Raw genomic sequence first — 14,086 nt, 5'->3', positions numbered from 1 at the left:
GCCCATTTGTGCACATGGAAAGCAGTCATTTCACAAATGTATAAAGATCACAATCGTTTGACAAATAGGCCTATTTTGGTCGCTGACTTGATCTCCGTCCTGTGTGCTGTTGATAACACGCAGTCTAGGTCCAATTTGAATGGAATTGTAAGCGCATTTAGAAGTCGGCTCTTTACCAAATGTTTTGACGACTTTTTAGAATGAATCATTGTCAGTGTCCATCTCCACTGAAAAACAAATGCGCAGGAACTTTTATTCGTCCGCTGGAAAAAAAAAAGACATAGAACAGGTATTGCAACGCGCCCAAGTTGTGCCAAAAGATGACGCGACGGAGGTCGGGTCTAAAAGCGCACATTGTACGTGAGGTGCAAGTGAACTGATGGGTGACTTCATGTAGCACCGGCATCCACACAGAGAGTGAGAGAGAGAGAGAGGGAGGGAGGGAGAGAGGTGGAGATGGGGTTGTATGACAGCCTGTTACAGAAAATGATCAATCCCTGAACGAGGCGGGAGGGTCACTTGATATCGTCTCCTTCTCAGCGGCTGACAGGGAGATGCTCACTGCTGTCCAGATGACTTTACAAGCTGTGCGTCGCGTCTGCGCGTAGAATAAATTAACCGGCAGTTTATCTCGCTGTATTTGTCGTCCACACTCATTTAGCCCACTGACTGACTCACTGACTGAGACGCGGGACGTTTCTCCCAATATTCAAGCGAAATAACCGGATCTGCGCTACTCATGAATGAGTCTCCTGCTATTTCAAGGTGAGTGGGCTATCCTTTGGTGTTAGCAGCTGAGCGGCAGCTTGTAGAGCAGCTCTGCATTGTGCAGAAGGGTAAAGTTGTTAGACTTCACGCACCTTGGACGCCGTGAAAAGACGCGCAGCGAGCGTGAACTCCGAATGGCGTTATGATTTAGAATGCACGTGTTAATTGGACAAATTGCGGCTCTGCTGACCACCTGTAACAACCAGCAGATGTGGGCTGATGTTCTGAAAACAAAGCAACTGTAAATGCCTCAGCTTCAGTACCAATCAGATCCTCAGGCAAGAGCATTTCTGTATTAGATTTGATGGGAATAATCTTCTTATCAATAACTCTGCTTTACACAAAGCCTGCGAAAGCCACCGGCTTGTGCAGATTTTCCCAAAACTCTTTAGACATTTAGATTATTCTGGGCAGTTCATCAGATTATTGGTCATCAGGAGAATACCAGAGTGAAGTATTTAGCCTGGAGACAGTCAGCTCTCCGCTGCTGCCCTGCAGCCAGAGCTCGTGCTGCTTTGGCAGCCAGGGCAGAGCAGAAGCCACTGGGATGCTGATAAAGCTGGGCAAGAGCTGAGATGAAGCTTGAGTCTGAAAGAACTAAAGCACACACAGCTGCAGCGGTGCCAACTACAACAATGCTGTTCACTAAGTGCATCTTTGTTTGAGCTCTCCTCTGTATGGTGGTTGAGGGGGCGAGGAGCGGTTGTAGTTGGATTCACGGCTCTTTGACTCTCACCCCTCATGCAAACCAGATGAGCCCTTCTTCTCCCTGTATGCTCTTTCTGGTCTGGCTTATCTGGCCGGCCAGTTGGACTAGCTTTTATTCTCCTGGCCCCTCCAGAGTGGGAAAAGCCTCTCGTTGAGAGAGAGAGATTGGCTTCTCTTTTAGCATGCTCTTGCCAGTCATGCGCTTCGGCATTTTATCAGTTGCCTGCTAATTTTAGAATTTAAATGAATCTCCACATTACTTTTCTCTCTCTCTCTCTTGCAATTGACAACAATGAATGAAACTAAGGGTTTGGTTTATGATGATTCCTATTCTTCTGAGGTATAGTTGAGGATTACCCACTCCTAACTCCTCAGCTAAGCCATTTTAAAGCAAACAAAAAGACATACTTTGTGTCTTACACGATAAAGCTCTGTCTGAGATTTGTATTGTGACAGTAACACTTTCCAAGTTGCTGAGGATTATCCACAGTACTATCAGTTTTTGTGGGAACTATGTTTGTTAGGAAAACTGTAAAGAAAAAATACAAAATAACCAGGATAGAATTTCTGGAAAAACAAGTTACTATTGAGGTTTTCACTCACTGCCCAGATTTTAGGGAGTAAGTGAAATTTCAGGGGAAGATTTCTAAAAGTAGTGATATCAGTTAAAAAAAGAACGCTCATAAGTTTAAGAGATTAAACTTTGTTTCTGATTAGGTAAAATTTAAATTATATTTTAACTTTTTTAAGAGTCTAAAAGTAAGCCAATGGGGAAAAAAAATCAATGTTATTGGCAGTTTGATTTAATTGATCTATACATACCATTTGATGTAATTCCTCCATCTGCATTTGTAGTGGTAGTTTCTTGTACTGAGGAAATATAGGTGAATTATTCTGGAGTCTTTTGACCCTAGAGGCAATGTTGGACCAGTGTAGGTGAAGTAATTTAGAGCATCTGTCTCTGTCATTTTCACCCACAAGCTAGGAGTTAAGTGTTATCTCAGACTTCTACAGAGATTAATGAGCTACTTTATGTTTGAGAAGATAAGAAAAAAAGAAGAGGGATGCTTTATTACTACACTGCAAAAAACAGCTTGTGATTTAAAACAACTGCCAATTCAATCTGTGACATTGATTTTGAAGTATTTTCAATATCAGGGAGTGCAGCGTGGGTCAGAGGCAAAGGCGACGCACAGTTGCTCCAATAATACATCAGACGAATTAGTGTATGTAGCACACTTACACGGTGTGTGAGTGCACAGCAGCTCACTGCTACTGCCCATAGCTGGAGACCCCCCACCTCCAAGTCTCACCATCTCCACCCACCGCTACCCCCGGTTGCCTATGGAGACACTGATTAAACACGACTGTTCAGATGCTACAGCCTGCGGAAGAAGACGTCGAGCCTGCAGTTTGTGTGTGTGTGTGTTTGCACGTGTATACTGTACGCGTGTGAATGTGCGTGTTATACGTGTGCCTATTTACTGGTGCGTCTTTGCATATGAGTGCATATTTGCTAAGAGGAGACATAAAGAGAAGGAAGTGTGACGAGAGGGCTGCGATAACGGGGAGGAGAGCAAACAGTGATATGAAATCGACACTGATGAGAGAGAGAAAGGAAAAAAAGAAGGAAATGCAGACAGAACAAAATACTGCAGATGAACAAGCACAGCCAATGTGAAATTGTCCTTAGTCTTTACTCTCTTGCTTCCACCTTTCAGGCTTCATGCTTCCACTTATTTCAGTGTGTGATCCAGGCCTGGAGGGAGGTGCATATACAGTACATGTGGAGAAGAATAACCTTACAGGGTTAGACAGGAGTGTAAAAAGTGGAAATAGCTAGGTAGCAGGGGTGAGAAGGTCTAATATAGGAAGAGCGAGGAAGAGAAGTGGTAAAAAACAGTGGAGAGGAGAAGTGAGAGGGAGGAGAGGAAAGTGTGCAGCTCACCTGCCAGATGGCAGCTTTGGCAGCGCTCAGCATGCAGTGATGGCGGTCTTGCAATATGGCGCATTGCCTCCAGATTGTCACACTGTTGTTGATACAAACAGTGTAATAACTTTGCTGATGTGTTTGTTTTGCATGATTTCTTTGGCACTTCTGTATTTAGACAGCATATGGCCATACAAAATAGATGACAAAGTTAAGTGATGTCACATGAGTTTTTTTAAATCTGAAATGCATTGACACAAGTTTATCCGTTTGTAATCGGTTTTCTTATATTACTCATGAAATTCAGTTTAATGGCTCTGAAACCGCTGGGCTAAAAATTTTCAGATGTCTGAAAAAGCATTAACAATAACTGGAGAATATTATGGGAAGTACAGGAACCAGTGTTTTCATAACTTGGGTCATATAATGGATCACAAACATTAGGATATCTCGGCTGCTTTTGTTGTAACTTTTACAATCGCTCTTGTGCTAAATTGGTGGGTTTTCTGCCCTTTGAGGCAGATATTCAAGCCAGACTTTGGTAATTTCACAGCACATCAGTTTACTTCATGTAGCTTACATACAAAATACCTAAAACTTGCCATTTGGTAAAATTTGGTTATGTTATTATATCTTATGGAACATGGAAAGAAATTGGTCTTTATGTGTTTGAGCTAAACCCATGTAACTTCACTTTAATCCATCTCTTTCGTACCATTTCAACAAACTAATCATACTCGAATAACTTCTAAAACATGGCTTCTTCGTCTTTCTTCCTTAGTTTTGTGAAGTGTTGTAGTGTAATTATCTATCACCCAATATGAAATCTGAAAGCACAAAGAAGCCACTATGACATTTGTGGTCTCTGGCAGCTCTTTGACCTACTGTTATTTTAAGATATATTTTTGAGTTTCAACTTAAGTCTATGGATAATAACTAAAGATGATAAAGGCTGCTACAGATTTTAATTAAGTGTTTGACAGGTGTAGCATCCATCCATCCATCCATCCATTCTTTCCTGCTTATCCTTGTCAGGGTCACGAGGGGCTAGAACCTATCCCAGCTGACTGGTGAAGCGACGGCTTTAAAACCAAATGTTTTAAACATTAATTCAGCCTTTGAAAAAAAAAAGAAACATTTCTTTACACCTTTAAAAAGGTAAAACATAGGATATTTGATGTTTGTGATGCTGAGTACTAAAACAGTTGAACTTTGATAGATGGCTCAGGGAAAGCCTGGGGTGTGGTATCATGCCCAGGGATACTTCTACATGACTCTACATGTCGACTGAGGCAAGCCAACCCCAGTTCCTTGCCAGTTCTCAAAAAACAAGAGGCTGCTAAATGATGTAAACAGAGGTTTCAAGATTATATAAAATAAGTCTGGCACTTCAAACTGGTGTTCATTAGGGTTTCAGTAGTTAGCACTTGCAGTTGTCTTTTGGCCTTTGCATGTCACTGTGGATTTTCATCTGGTGCTCCAGTTTCCTCCCACATTCTAAAGAAACATATAAGACAGACTAGCGACAAATCCAGGGTATGGGGTTTTGTAACCCTAGTTAGATAAGGGCTTGAAAAATGGACAGATGGCACCTTAAACCAAATTGGACTGAATTATGAAACACCATCACCATTACAGAACACCGTCAAATTGCTCTTTTTTGCCACCTGGGAAGACAGAGTATTTGGGTCCACTTTGTAAAAGCCCTGTCTTACAAAAAAGTAAATGACTAATGTCTGGAATAATGCCTCACAACTTTAAGTGATTACATCTGCAAAATTGTCCTCACCAGGTTATCTGCAACATGTCATAGAAGTCCAGACTGTCTGGACTACATCTAAGACTGCTGTATAGTGATCAGCCGTTGGCAGCTACAAACCAGGTGGGACTGAGCTTAATAGACTTGGAGTATTCAATTTTAATTTGACAAGCAAATCCTATTAGGAAGGGCAAGTTGAGACGAAAGGATACTGCATTATTCCTGCAGGAGTTGTGATAAAGCATTAAAAAAAATGTAACGCATTTGCCATGAAGTGAATTTCTATTTGAGAGAAATTCACCTGCATTTGCAGTTTTGGTAAAATTCTAACTCACTTGGTTACTATACTTCAAACCAGGTTATTTCTATTTTTGGACATTGAAGACATTTCTGTGACTCTTCTCAAATTCATGTGAGAGGCTCAGGAAGTAGGATAGAATTTCTGACGGGTAGAATTAGAAAGAGGCCGGGCTGGATTGACCATAGAGTCTGACTGAGATAATCTGGGCAGATGCTTGTATTTGTACAGCTTTGGGGTGAATGGCCACCAAAGGCCTTATTTGCACTGCGGATTAAATGTTAAATGGGTTTTGGAGTAGCAGATACTTAGAGGGAAAGTTGTTGTATAGTAGAACATGCACCATCTCTCCTCCTCTTTCCTGTTTTACTCTCCCTGACTCGCCGTCTATTGCAGTCTCCTCTTGCTCATAGTGATTTGTCAGCAGTCGAGGTAGCAGCTGTTCCTTTTGCATTGTAATTTCTTTGATCGTAATTATTCGTGCTAGCTACCTCCAACCTTGGCATCTCCCACCCCACGAAACCATATGGGCAAAGCGGGAGGAAGCCGAGGAAACATACAGGCTTCTTTGGAATAAGTTCTTTGATTTCTGTGTGCAGTGGTGTGGGAATCATGGACATATGTGCTTCACAGCTTCAAATGTAGTCTGCATCACTGTGTTTGATTGCTTTTTCCCCATTCATACACTCAGTGAGGTCTAGTTTCTGCCAAATGTAAAGTATTTTCCTTGTCAGGTCTCCTTGATTTATGCATGAGAAATCAATATGGTCCTGCACATCTGTAGAGTAAGTCAGTCGGTCTGAGGAAAATATAGCTTTGCTTTAGAGAGAGCAATAACAACCTGGCCAAAAAAAGAAGAAAAAAGGCAGATATATAAGTGCGAACAGACAATAAAGCCATCCCTCTGAACATAAAGCTGGTAGTTAATATATATTATCTTATAGTACAAATAACTAAACAGGTGAGCTGTTCTGTATTTGGTCCCCAGTCTTCATTTCACCATCTTCATTGTCTTTGTGCGGGTGCAGAAAGATAACTCCAAAACCTGATCAAACACACCTGTTTACTCCTCGCTCTGAGGCGATGTAGGTTACTACTACAGGCGCTAGCTGTGTGGCTCCAGAAGAAAGACAGCTCACTCTGTCTTCCTATGCGATTGCTGAATTATAGAAGACCCTCTATTGCACTTGAACTGCATGGGTTTTCATCACGGCGCTGGAGGTCACTTTGTCTTTCCCCTGTATGCTCATCATATATGCAACACGAGGGCCTCAGCAGTTGAGATGAGCCAGCTTGAGGTCACCATTAAGCAGGGAAGACCAACAACGAGATTTATGGAAGAGGAGACAGAGCTGAGAAGAGGGAAGGGTGGAGAAAGGCATGCATGGTTAAATCTGACTGTGGCAGCAGTGCCCTTCATCTGGTCCCTGCTCTTAACAGCAATTTCAGATAAAGTACTGTATCTGCATGTATAATGCATATGCCCTGAGATAATGGAATGCATTGCAGAGGAGGCTGCTGACTGTGTTGTGGTGATCTGTTGGAATTGGTCCCCTATGTCACATTTACAACTGCCCAGGTTCTGCGCAGCATCCTGCAGTTATTAGAAGCCGAGCTAGTTGCGATGACATAGCGCTGTTTTACTGTCCCCCACGGACATCCTCCACTACTCTACCATCAAGAATTGTGGCTGGCTAGAGAGTCCTAAAGCCTGTAATATCTACGCTTGCCAATAAACTAAACAACAAGCACAGAGAAAAGGAAATAATTGTTCTGTTTTTTATTATATAAAAAATGCTGGGACACGCAGAGGTGCCAGTCGAGCTGCCAATGAAGCTAAATGAATTCACAGCAGTTTGCAGTGATTTCCAGGGAACAATTGCCTCCCAAAGTGTTATTGCCATTAGTCTAAATACTGGTTTTAAGATTGCCCCCTTCCAACTGGGCAAAGTGCTTCTCTTTGAATTTACATTGTAGAACATAATGATAAAAATTAACCACGGGCCAACTGTCATAAAATTTGACTGAGCAATATCAAAGTGAAGATATTCTGTGGGTATCTGCAGTGTGAGCATCCAAGCTACACATTATGTCCTCTGAGGCTCGAGTCTGTGTTTGGGTGAGGGGAATTTTGAAGGCGGAGCCTATTGCCCTGGGCTTACCCTCTACAACACTGTGTCTGATAAAACACGATGGGCTGAATAGAAAACACTGCTTTTCTAATAAACTCCACCGGTCCCTTGTGATTCATTATGACATTCATTTAAAAGTCATTGTTAATAAAGACGGCATTTTCATGTCCTAATTCCCCGACTCATCATTGTAGGTACCAGCGACAGCCCCTGGCTCTGGCTTGCTGGCTCCCTCCTCCCTTCTGTGTCTGCCATGTTTGACCTACTTCTGTCTCCACAACATTGTAAACAGATCTACTAATTGCCTTCATTTATTCATTTGGAAGTCAAGTTCTGTTGCGACTGGCGCCCTTTCAGCCCATTCATGTGTGATGTGTACAACTAGCCCTCCCCCCAATGACGGGCCTGTGCGTATTTGACGAGAACCCCAGTCAAATGTATCCCATGTGGGTTTATATACTACAATCTCAAACGTTCAGAAGAACTGCAGCCACATATTGTCCAACTCCAAAATGATGTCCTATAAGAAACTTTTAAACTTCTATCAGCAGCCTCATCAGCACAAACCTACAGACCCAAAAACCCTTCACGCTTGTGCACAGCCCGCTTGTAATCATAAAGACAGAAGCTGTTATGACTATTGTAGTTCAGACAGTTTTCCGCCCCCGTGGTCTTATACTGTTATTGGCTTTGTGCAGCCTTATAAATCTAGGCCACACAAAACAACAGCGACAAAAAGGAAAAATTTTTTTATCACCTCTGATGTGAGTGACAATGACTCCTATTGTTGACTAAGTGTGAGCACCGAGAAGTATCTTCTGACCTTTAGAAATATCATGGCGCAGTCTGTCGACAGTGTTCTCAAATCTATAATCCAAAACATAAACAAGATAAACCTGAACACATGCTGCTTGTGCTAAATCTGTCCTTCTTTAAAGTGTAAAAAAAATCTTCTTGTATCATCTTGCTCTGAGTGTTTGGAAAGGTAACATCTCCAAAATGTGAATGCTTTGCAAAAATACGTAGCTACCAGCAACAGCCCCTGGCCGAGTGAGCTGTGATGACAAACATGGATAAGAATGTTCAATTTAAGACTTCAACATAAATGTGACTATTAAATATGATTGTGAACAGAAAATCAAAACCTAATTTCCCTAAACAGTTTACTTTACAACATTTATAGGCACCACCTCTAGCCTTATATTTCAGGCCACTTGTTGTTAAACCTCTCATCCCTTTAGTTTGAGAAGCTTTGTCTGAGGGGTTTCCACCACTTTGCCTGCCAGACCATCTATAGTTCCAGGGAATAATGTATTTGTATTACATCATTCTTGAAGATAAATAATTTATCTCATCATCCTATCATCATCCCATGTTCTTACAAATACTATATAACCAGCCTAAAAGGCTTAGTTTAGCTATAAAGCACAGCTTTAGCAATTCAGTGTTATTGGTTGATCTAAATTATCTAAACTTAATTAAACACGGTGAATTCTTATTAAAGCATTTTATCGGGAAATGTGTATTTTAATACTTTTAACTTCATGTCAGTTCTTTTTGTGATGATCACAATTGCGTTTTAACACAGTATCGCAAATCAATTAAGCCTCTGCCTACAAAGCTCTTCACTACTTCACAAAATATGCAAATCTTCAAGAAATAAGGTTTCCACATAATATCTTATCTGAATGTACTACAGTACACATGAAAAATGCTGACAAAACATATCTTTATGCTGTCAAACTTGAGCGATGACTGAACATGATGCACATACTAAAAAAGAAGAGAGCCCTCTTTTAATTATTTCATCTCAACAGCAGTAACCATCGCTTCCGTCCCGTGAATCATGCTTAACAGGGTGCTACAGAAGCTATGACAGCATTTCGCCTCAATTAAAGCTGAACCAAAAGGATGGATTTGGTTCCACAGATCTTGATCCAGGTCAAAGGGTCGTGTTTGCGGAGCACGAGAGACTGGCTTCTCCCTCCTCTGTGTTGTGATTGGTGCCCGCTGAGAGCTCACGTCCCCAGAGGCCTCAGCAAACCATGTTCCTGTGTGTGAGTGTGAATGAGTCACGTCTGGGCTGGAGCGTGTCTGAGTGGCGAGGCGGAGAATTCAGCAGGGAGGACTGCGCAGGGCGAAGAGCTGTCTCTATAATCCAGGGTAAACACTGAGCAGCATGACTGCACGCCTTAGACGTGACCAAAGCCGGCAGAACAGAAATGGATGAAACGACGAGGCTGCTGCTTGCCTGCATGCCTGCCCAGCTCCGTTTGCCACCAGCACTTCCTTAATTTCTCTTCGTGTTTTTCTCCCCTGTTTTGTAACTCCTTTGAGGATTTCACTGGAGACTCTCAGCACTGAATTAACCTGTGGGTATCACTGCTGGTGTCTGTTGTTTAAGGTCAAGCCAGACTCGAGCCAACCTCTGTAAATATCATTTGGTCTGCTATTTGCTGTTAGACCTCAAGAGCGATGTCTTATTTATTATTTCCAGTTGAGGAAAGGTCATCACTTGAGTTTTTGATAAGATTACAATGCATATTACACCAAAGGTTTTAAGTTGGAAGTTTGTAGAGTGAGTTCAAGCAGAGAAATCCAAAGCAGAGACAAAGTAGAGACAGCCCCAGCTGAAGCACAAAAATCCCTTTTCTGTGGCAGCTCAAGAATTCAGTCACATTTTTCTAACTCTGCAACTTTCAAGCAGCTCTTAAGTGCATTACTTGACATTCCATTATTTAAAAGACTACAAAAAGAAGAAGAAAGATCTCGGGGGAAAAAGGCTGTACTTCAAAAAGTAAAGTTTCGCAATTAGCACTAGTTAATGGTCATTGCTGAAAATAAGCACATGAATCTTGTTTATATTTCATTTTATCCAGATGCTTCATCCTCCAGTATTTCAATCACGCATGAGTACTGATTTCATCAGGTTTTCAGGATAAATGAAAACAGAAACTGGTTCATGGGCTCATCAGCTTGCAAAGCAGATGATCTGAGGGATTTTCAGAAAGAATTTGCTGGACAACATTTTGCCTTAAATAAAGATGTAAATATTAGAGCCAACATGTCCTGCCAAATCTAGGCTTTCTGAGAACTAATAAAAGACATGTTTTTTTTGTGTCCAGTCAGGAAAAAAAAGGAAAGACTTCTCTGTTTTCTAAAACAAAGGCAGCAAAGATAGCACTGTGACTGTGACTGATTCATTTCATGTCTTTATAAATGGAATCTGTTTTAAACAAACAAAAGCAAACACTAAACTTCAGATTTAAGAGCTCCAATGCAGCGTGTGGCAGATATTACTCTTCGGTGGCCAATTACTGGTAGAGTTGCTCACACTGAGCCTGCCAAATTGAGCAGAGTAGGTCGGGACACTCAAGTGACTTCTCCCCCTGTGTGAGCACGGTGGGGACAGATGGGCAGGAGATGCTGGAGTGGAGCTGGAGTTGGCCCAGCCAGCTCAGTGTCAGTCCATCCGCTCTATCCCTGGCTCCAGCTCAACTCAGCCGGACATCCTGTTAGTCAGCCAATGGAGAGCACCCACCGCATCATGACCTCTGCATTAGGATCTGACATGGCTGTCTTCATTTAACCTTTACTTATACCAGGAAGTCTCACTGAGAAAACACCCCGCTTACGTTAGTTCCAGCCAAAAAAGGACAGTTTGCTTCCGAGGTATAGTCTTCTAGGATTTGGCAGGATATACTTGGAGGAAATTTGAAAGCATTTCATTTATTTTTATTTTTAAAGGATTGTTAGAAGAGTGTGAAGGTGCTTTTGGTGTAGTAACGGCGATAACAAAGGAGAGACAGAAACCACCTTTGAGTGTATGATTGGAGAAGCTTCAGGCAGCACACAGGCAGGATTTAGAGTGATGTAGGTGTTTTAATTTATGATGTATCCTCCTATGCAGACAGTTTTATTACTCTTTTAATGGACATCGATGAAGTAACAGCATATGTGAAGCTACTTTATCTACGATGCTTGTGTTGCCATCATAAAACATCAGTCTTTATATAGAGGAAAAAAGACCCTCTTTTTATTGTAGATAAGCTTATTTTGTCTGGCCATATGGGAGACGAAAATATATTTTATATTAACGTTATAACAGTAAAAAATAAATAAATTAAAAATGTACATCCATCAAACATTCATGTGGCTAACTCATCCATCTTTTTTGTCCGTCATGTGTTTGACGGACATTGTTTGTCCCTTGGAAATATTTACATAAAATATGCTAATGAAATTAAAAAGGGAAGTGTGAGTTGATGCTGCCAGGCTCTGAATCTCTAATGACTCCCTGCCATCCCTGGAAAAAGCCTGATTAATTTAGGAATGTCGGCCGCATTGGAGAGTGATTAATTCCTCCTGGATTCAACCATTTAAACGAACAAGGCAGAGGGGAGGAAGGAAAACAGGGAGCCCAAAATATGGATGCATAATTAATACATTTGGATCATTTAATTAGCCACCCAAACAGAGGGAACGCGCAGCTACATTGTGTCACTGCTTTGTTCAAGTAATAGGCCACAGTTAGGTCTCTCTTACAGAAAGGCGAATATAATGAGCCCCCCTGTTGATATGGGGAATATTGGACCATCTCTCAGGCTAGTAAATATGGGGAGACAGTTTGAACAAATGATTACTTGTTTCTTTGATGTCTCATGTGTCTGACTAAGCAGAGCTAGAGAAGAAAACAAGACATTTCTAGGGTTTTAGTGCCTAACGATATCCTGAAAAGCAATCTTTCACACTTGAAAGAATCAAGGATTTTTTGAGATCTAAAACAAATGTCTGTCTTTTCTTTTTCAGAATGATGTGAAGCTCACTTGAGGAGAACAAGACCCCGCTTGAGCTGATCTTTTTTCTGGACAATCCTGCTACTTGTTGACACACAACCCTGTTTGTCTGAGCTCAATACTTTTCAGAGCCACGTGGGGATGGGAACGTGCTTGTATAAAGGATGGACTTACTGCGGCCTCACTAAAGGTCACGGTCCTCTAAAGGTCATGTCATGGCCCCTGGCACTGTGGCTATTGACTCTAATCTCTCTGAATCAAAAGATGACTCTAGGACAAACTATGAACACCTTCCAATCAGAGAGGAGGGAGTGGTCGCTGAACCACTTGACTGTGCATCAGTCTACTGGGGCTTTGTACATTGGAGCTGTCAATCGAATTTACAAGTTGTCTTCTAATCTAACACTCCTGGTGTCTCATGATACAGGACCAGAGTATGACAACAAAGCATGTTATCCTCCACTAATTGTCCAGCCCTGTTCTGAGCCTTTGGCCTCCACTGACAATGTTAACAAATTGTTGCTTATCGACTACTCTCACAACCGGCTGCTGGCCTGTGGCAGCCTCTACCAGGGCGTCTGTAAGCTGATGAGGCTGGATGATTTGTTCATCCTTGTGGAGCCCACGCATAAGAAAGAGCACTACCTGTCCAGTGACAACCAGACTGGGACGATGTATGGAGTTGTTGTACCCTCTCAGGGTCAGGATGCGACTTTATACATCGGCACTGCCGTAGGCGGAAAACAGGACTACTTTCCAACTATCTCCAGCCGAAAGCTGCCTCGTGACCCAGAATCCTCCGCCATGCTGGACTATGAGCTTCACACTGATTTTGTTTCTTCTCTGATTAAAATCCCCTCAGACACACTGGCTCTTGTGCCACACTTTGACATCTACTACATCTATGGCTTTGCCAGCAGCAGCTTTGTCTACTTCATGACTGTCCAGCCGGAGACTCCAGAGAACGGGATGCCTGCAGGTGGCTCCCCTGGCGACCTCTTTTACACATCCCGCATCATCCGCCTGTGCAAAGGTGACAAGAAGTTCCACTCGTATGTGTCACTTCCTGTGGGGTGCATTCACAGAGGCGAGGAGTACCGTCTGCTGCAGGCAGCTTACCTGTCCAAGGCCGGCAGGGTTCTGGCTAAGTCACTCAACATTAGTGCTCAAGAGGATGTGCTCTTTGCTGTGTTCTCGAAAGGACAGAAGCAGTACCACGACCCTCCAGATCACTCTGCTCTCTGCATCTTCACCATCCAGGACATCAACACCCGCATTAAGGAGCGGCTGCAGTCCTGCTACCAAGGAGAAGGAAATCTGGAGTTGCACTGGCTGCTGGGAAAGGACGTGCAGTGCACCAAGGCGGTAGGTAGATTTTAGGGAGAAATGCTGCTTTGAACTTCATATATTTAGCGAAAGTATCACACAGTAGTGTGTAGCAGTGATATAGTAGAGCTGTACTGAAAGTTAGACTTGCAAGTATGATTGCAGCCTAAACAGCTGATAGATAGGCAGTCTGTGCTATGCTGAAGACACTATTCAGGTTTCAAGATCCCATGAGAGCAGAAGAGCTGGAGGAGATTATTTCCACAATGCTAATCAGAGGAATTCTGTATTGAGCTCTGATTTCATTCAGGGGTTTAGGCACCGACTCCCGCCTCCTTCTCCTCCCCTTTCTCTCCCTCTCTTTCCCCA

At 42.4% G+C, this 14,086-nt stretch overlaps 1 protein-coding gene across 1 annotated transcript in view; it reads left to right on the top strand.

Annotated features, from left to right (window-relative positions):
* Positions 1-410: 410 nt before the first annotated feature.
* The window catches only part of LOC309707546 (plexin-A2-like), a 91,097-nt gene continuing 77,421 nt past the window's right edge, over positions 411-14,086 (top strand). The window contains exons 1-2 of the mRNA XM_082534922.1: positions 411-765; positions 12,405-13,756. Of these exons, the coding sequence (XP_082391048.1) occupies positions 12,533-13,756 (1,224 nt within the window). The 5' untranslated portion in view covers positions 411-765; positions 12,405-12,532. The remainder of the gene's footprint in view (positions 766-12,404; positions 13,757-14,086) is intronic.

Source organism: Aulonocara stuartgranti (assembly GCF_965226115.1).
Source record: "Aulonocara stuartgranti genome assembly, chromosome: 5".
Taxonomy (NCBI): domain Eukaryota; kingdom Metazoa; phylum Chordata; class Actinopteri; order Cichliformes; family Cichlidae; genus Aulonocara; species Aulonocara stuartgranti.
Note: the sequence above shows the minus strand (reverse complement) of the source record. Positions and strands in the feature narration are given on the sequence as shown.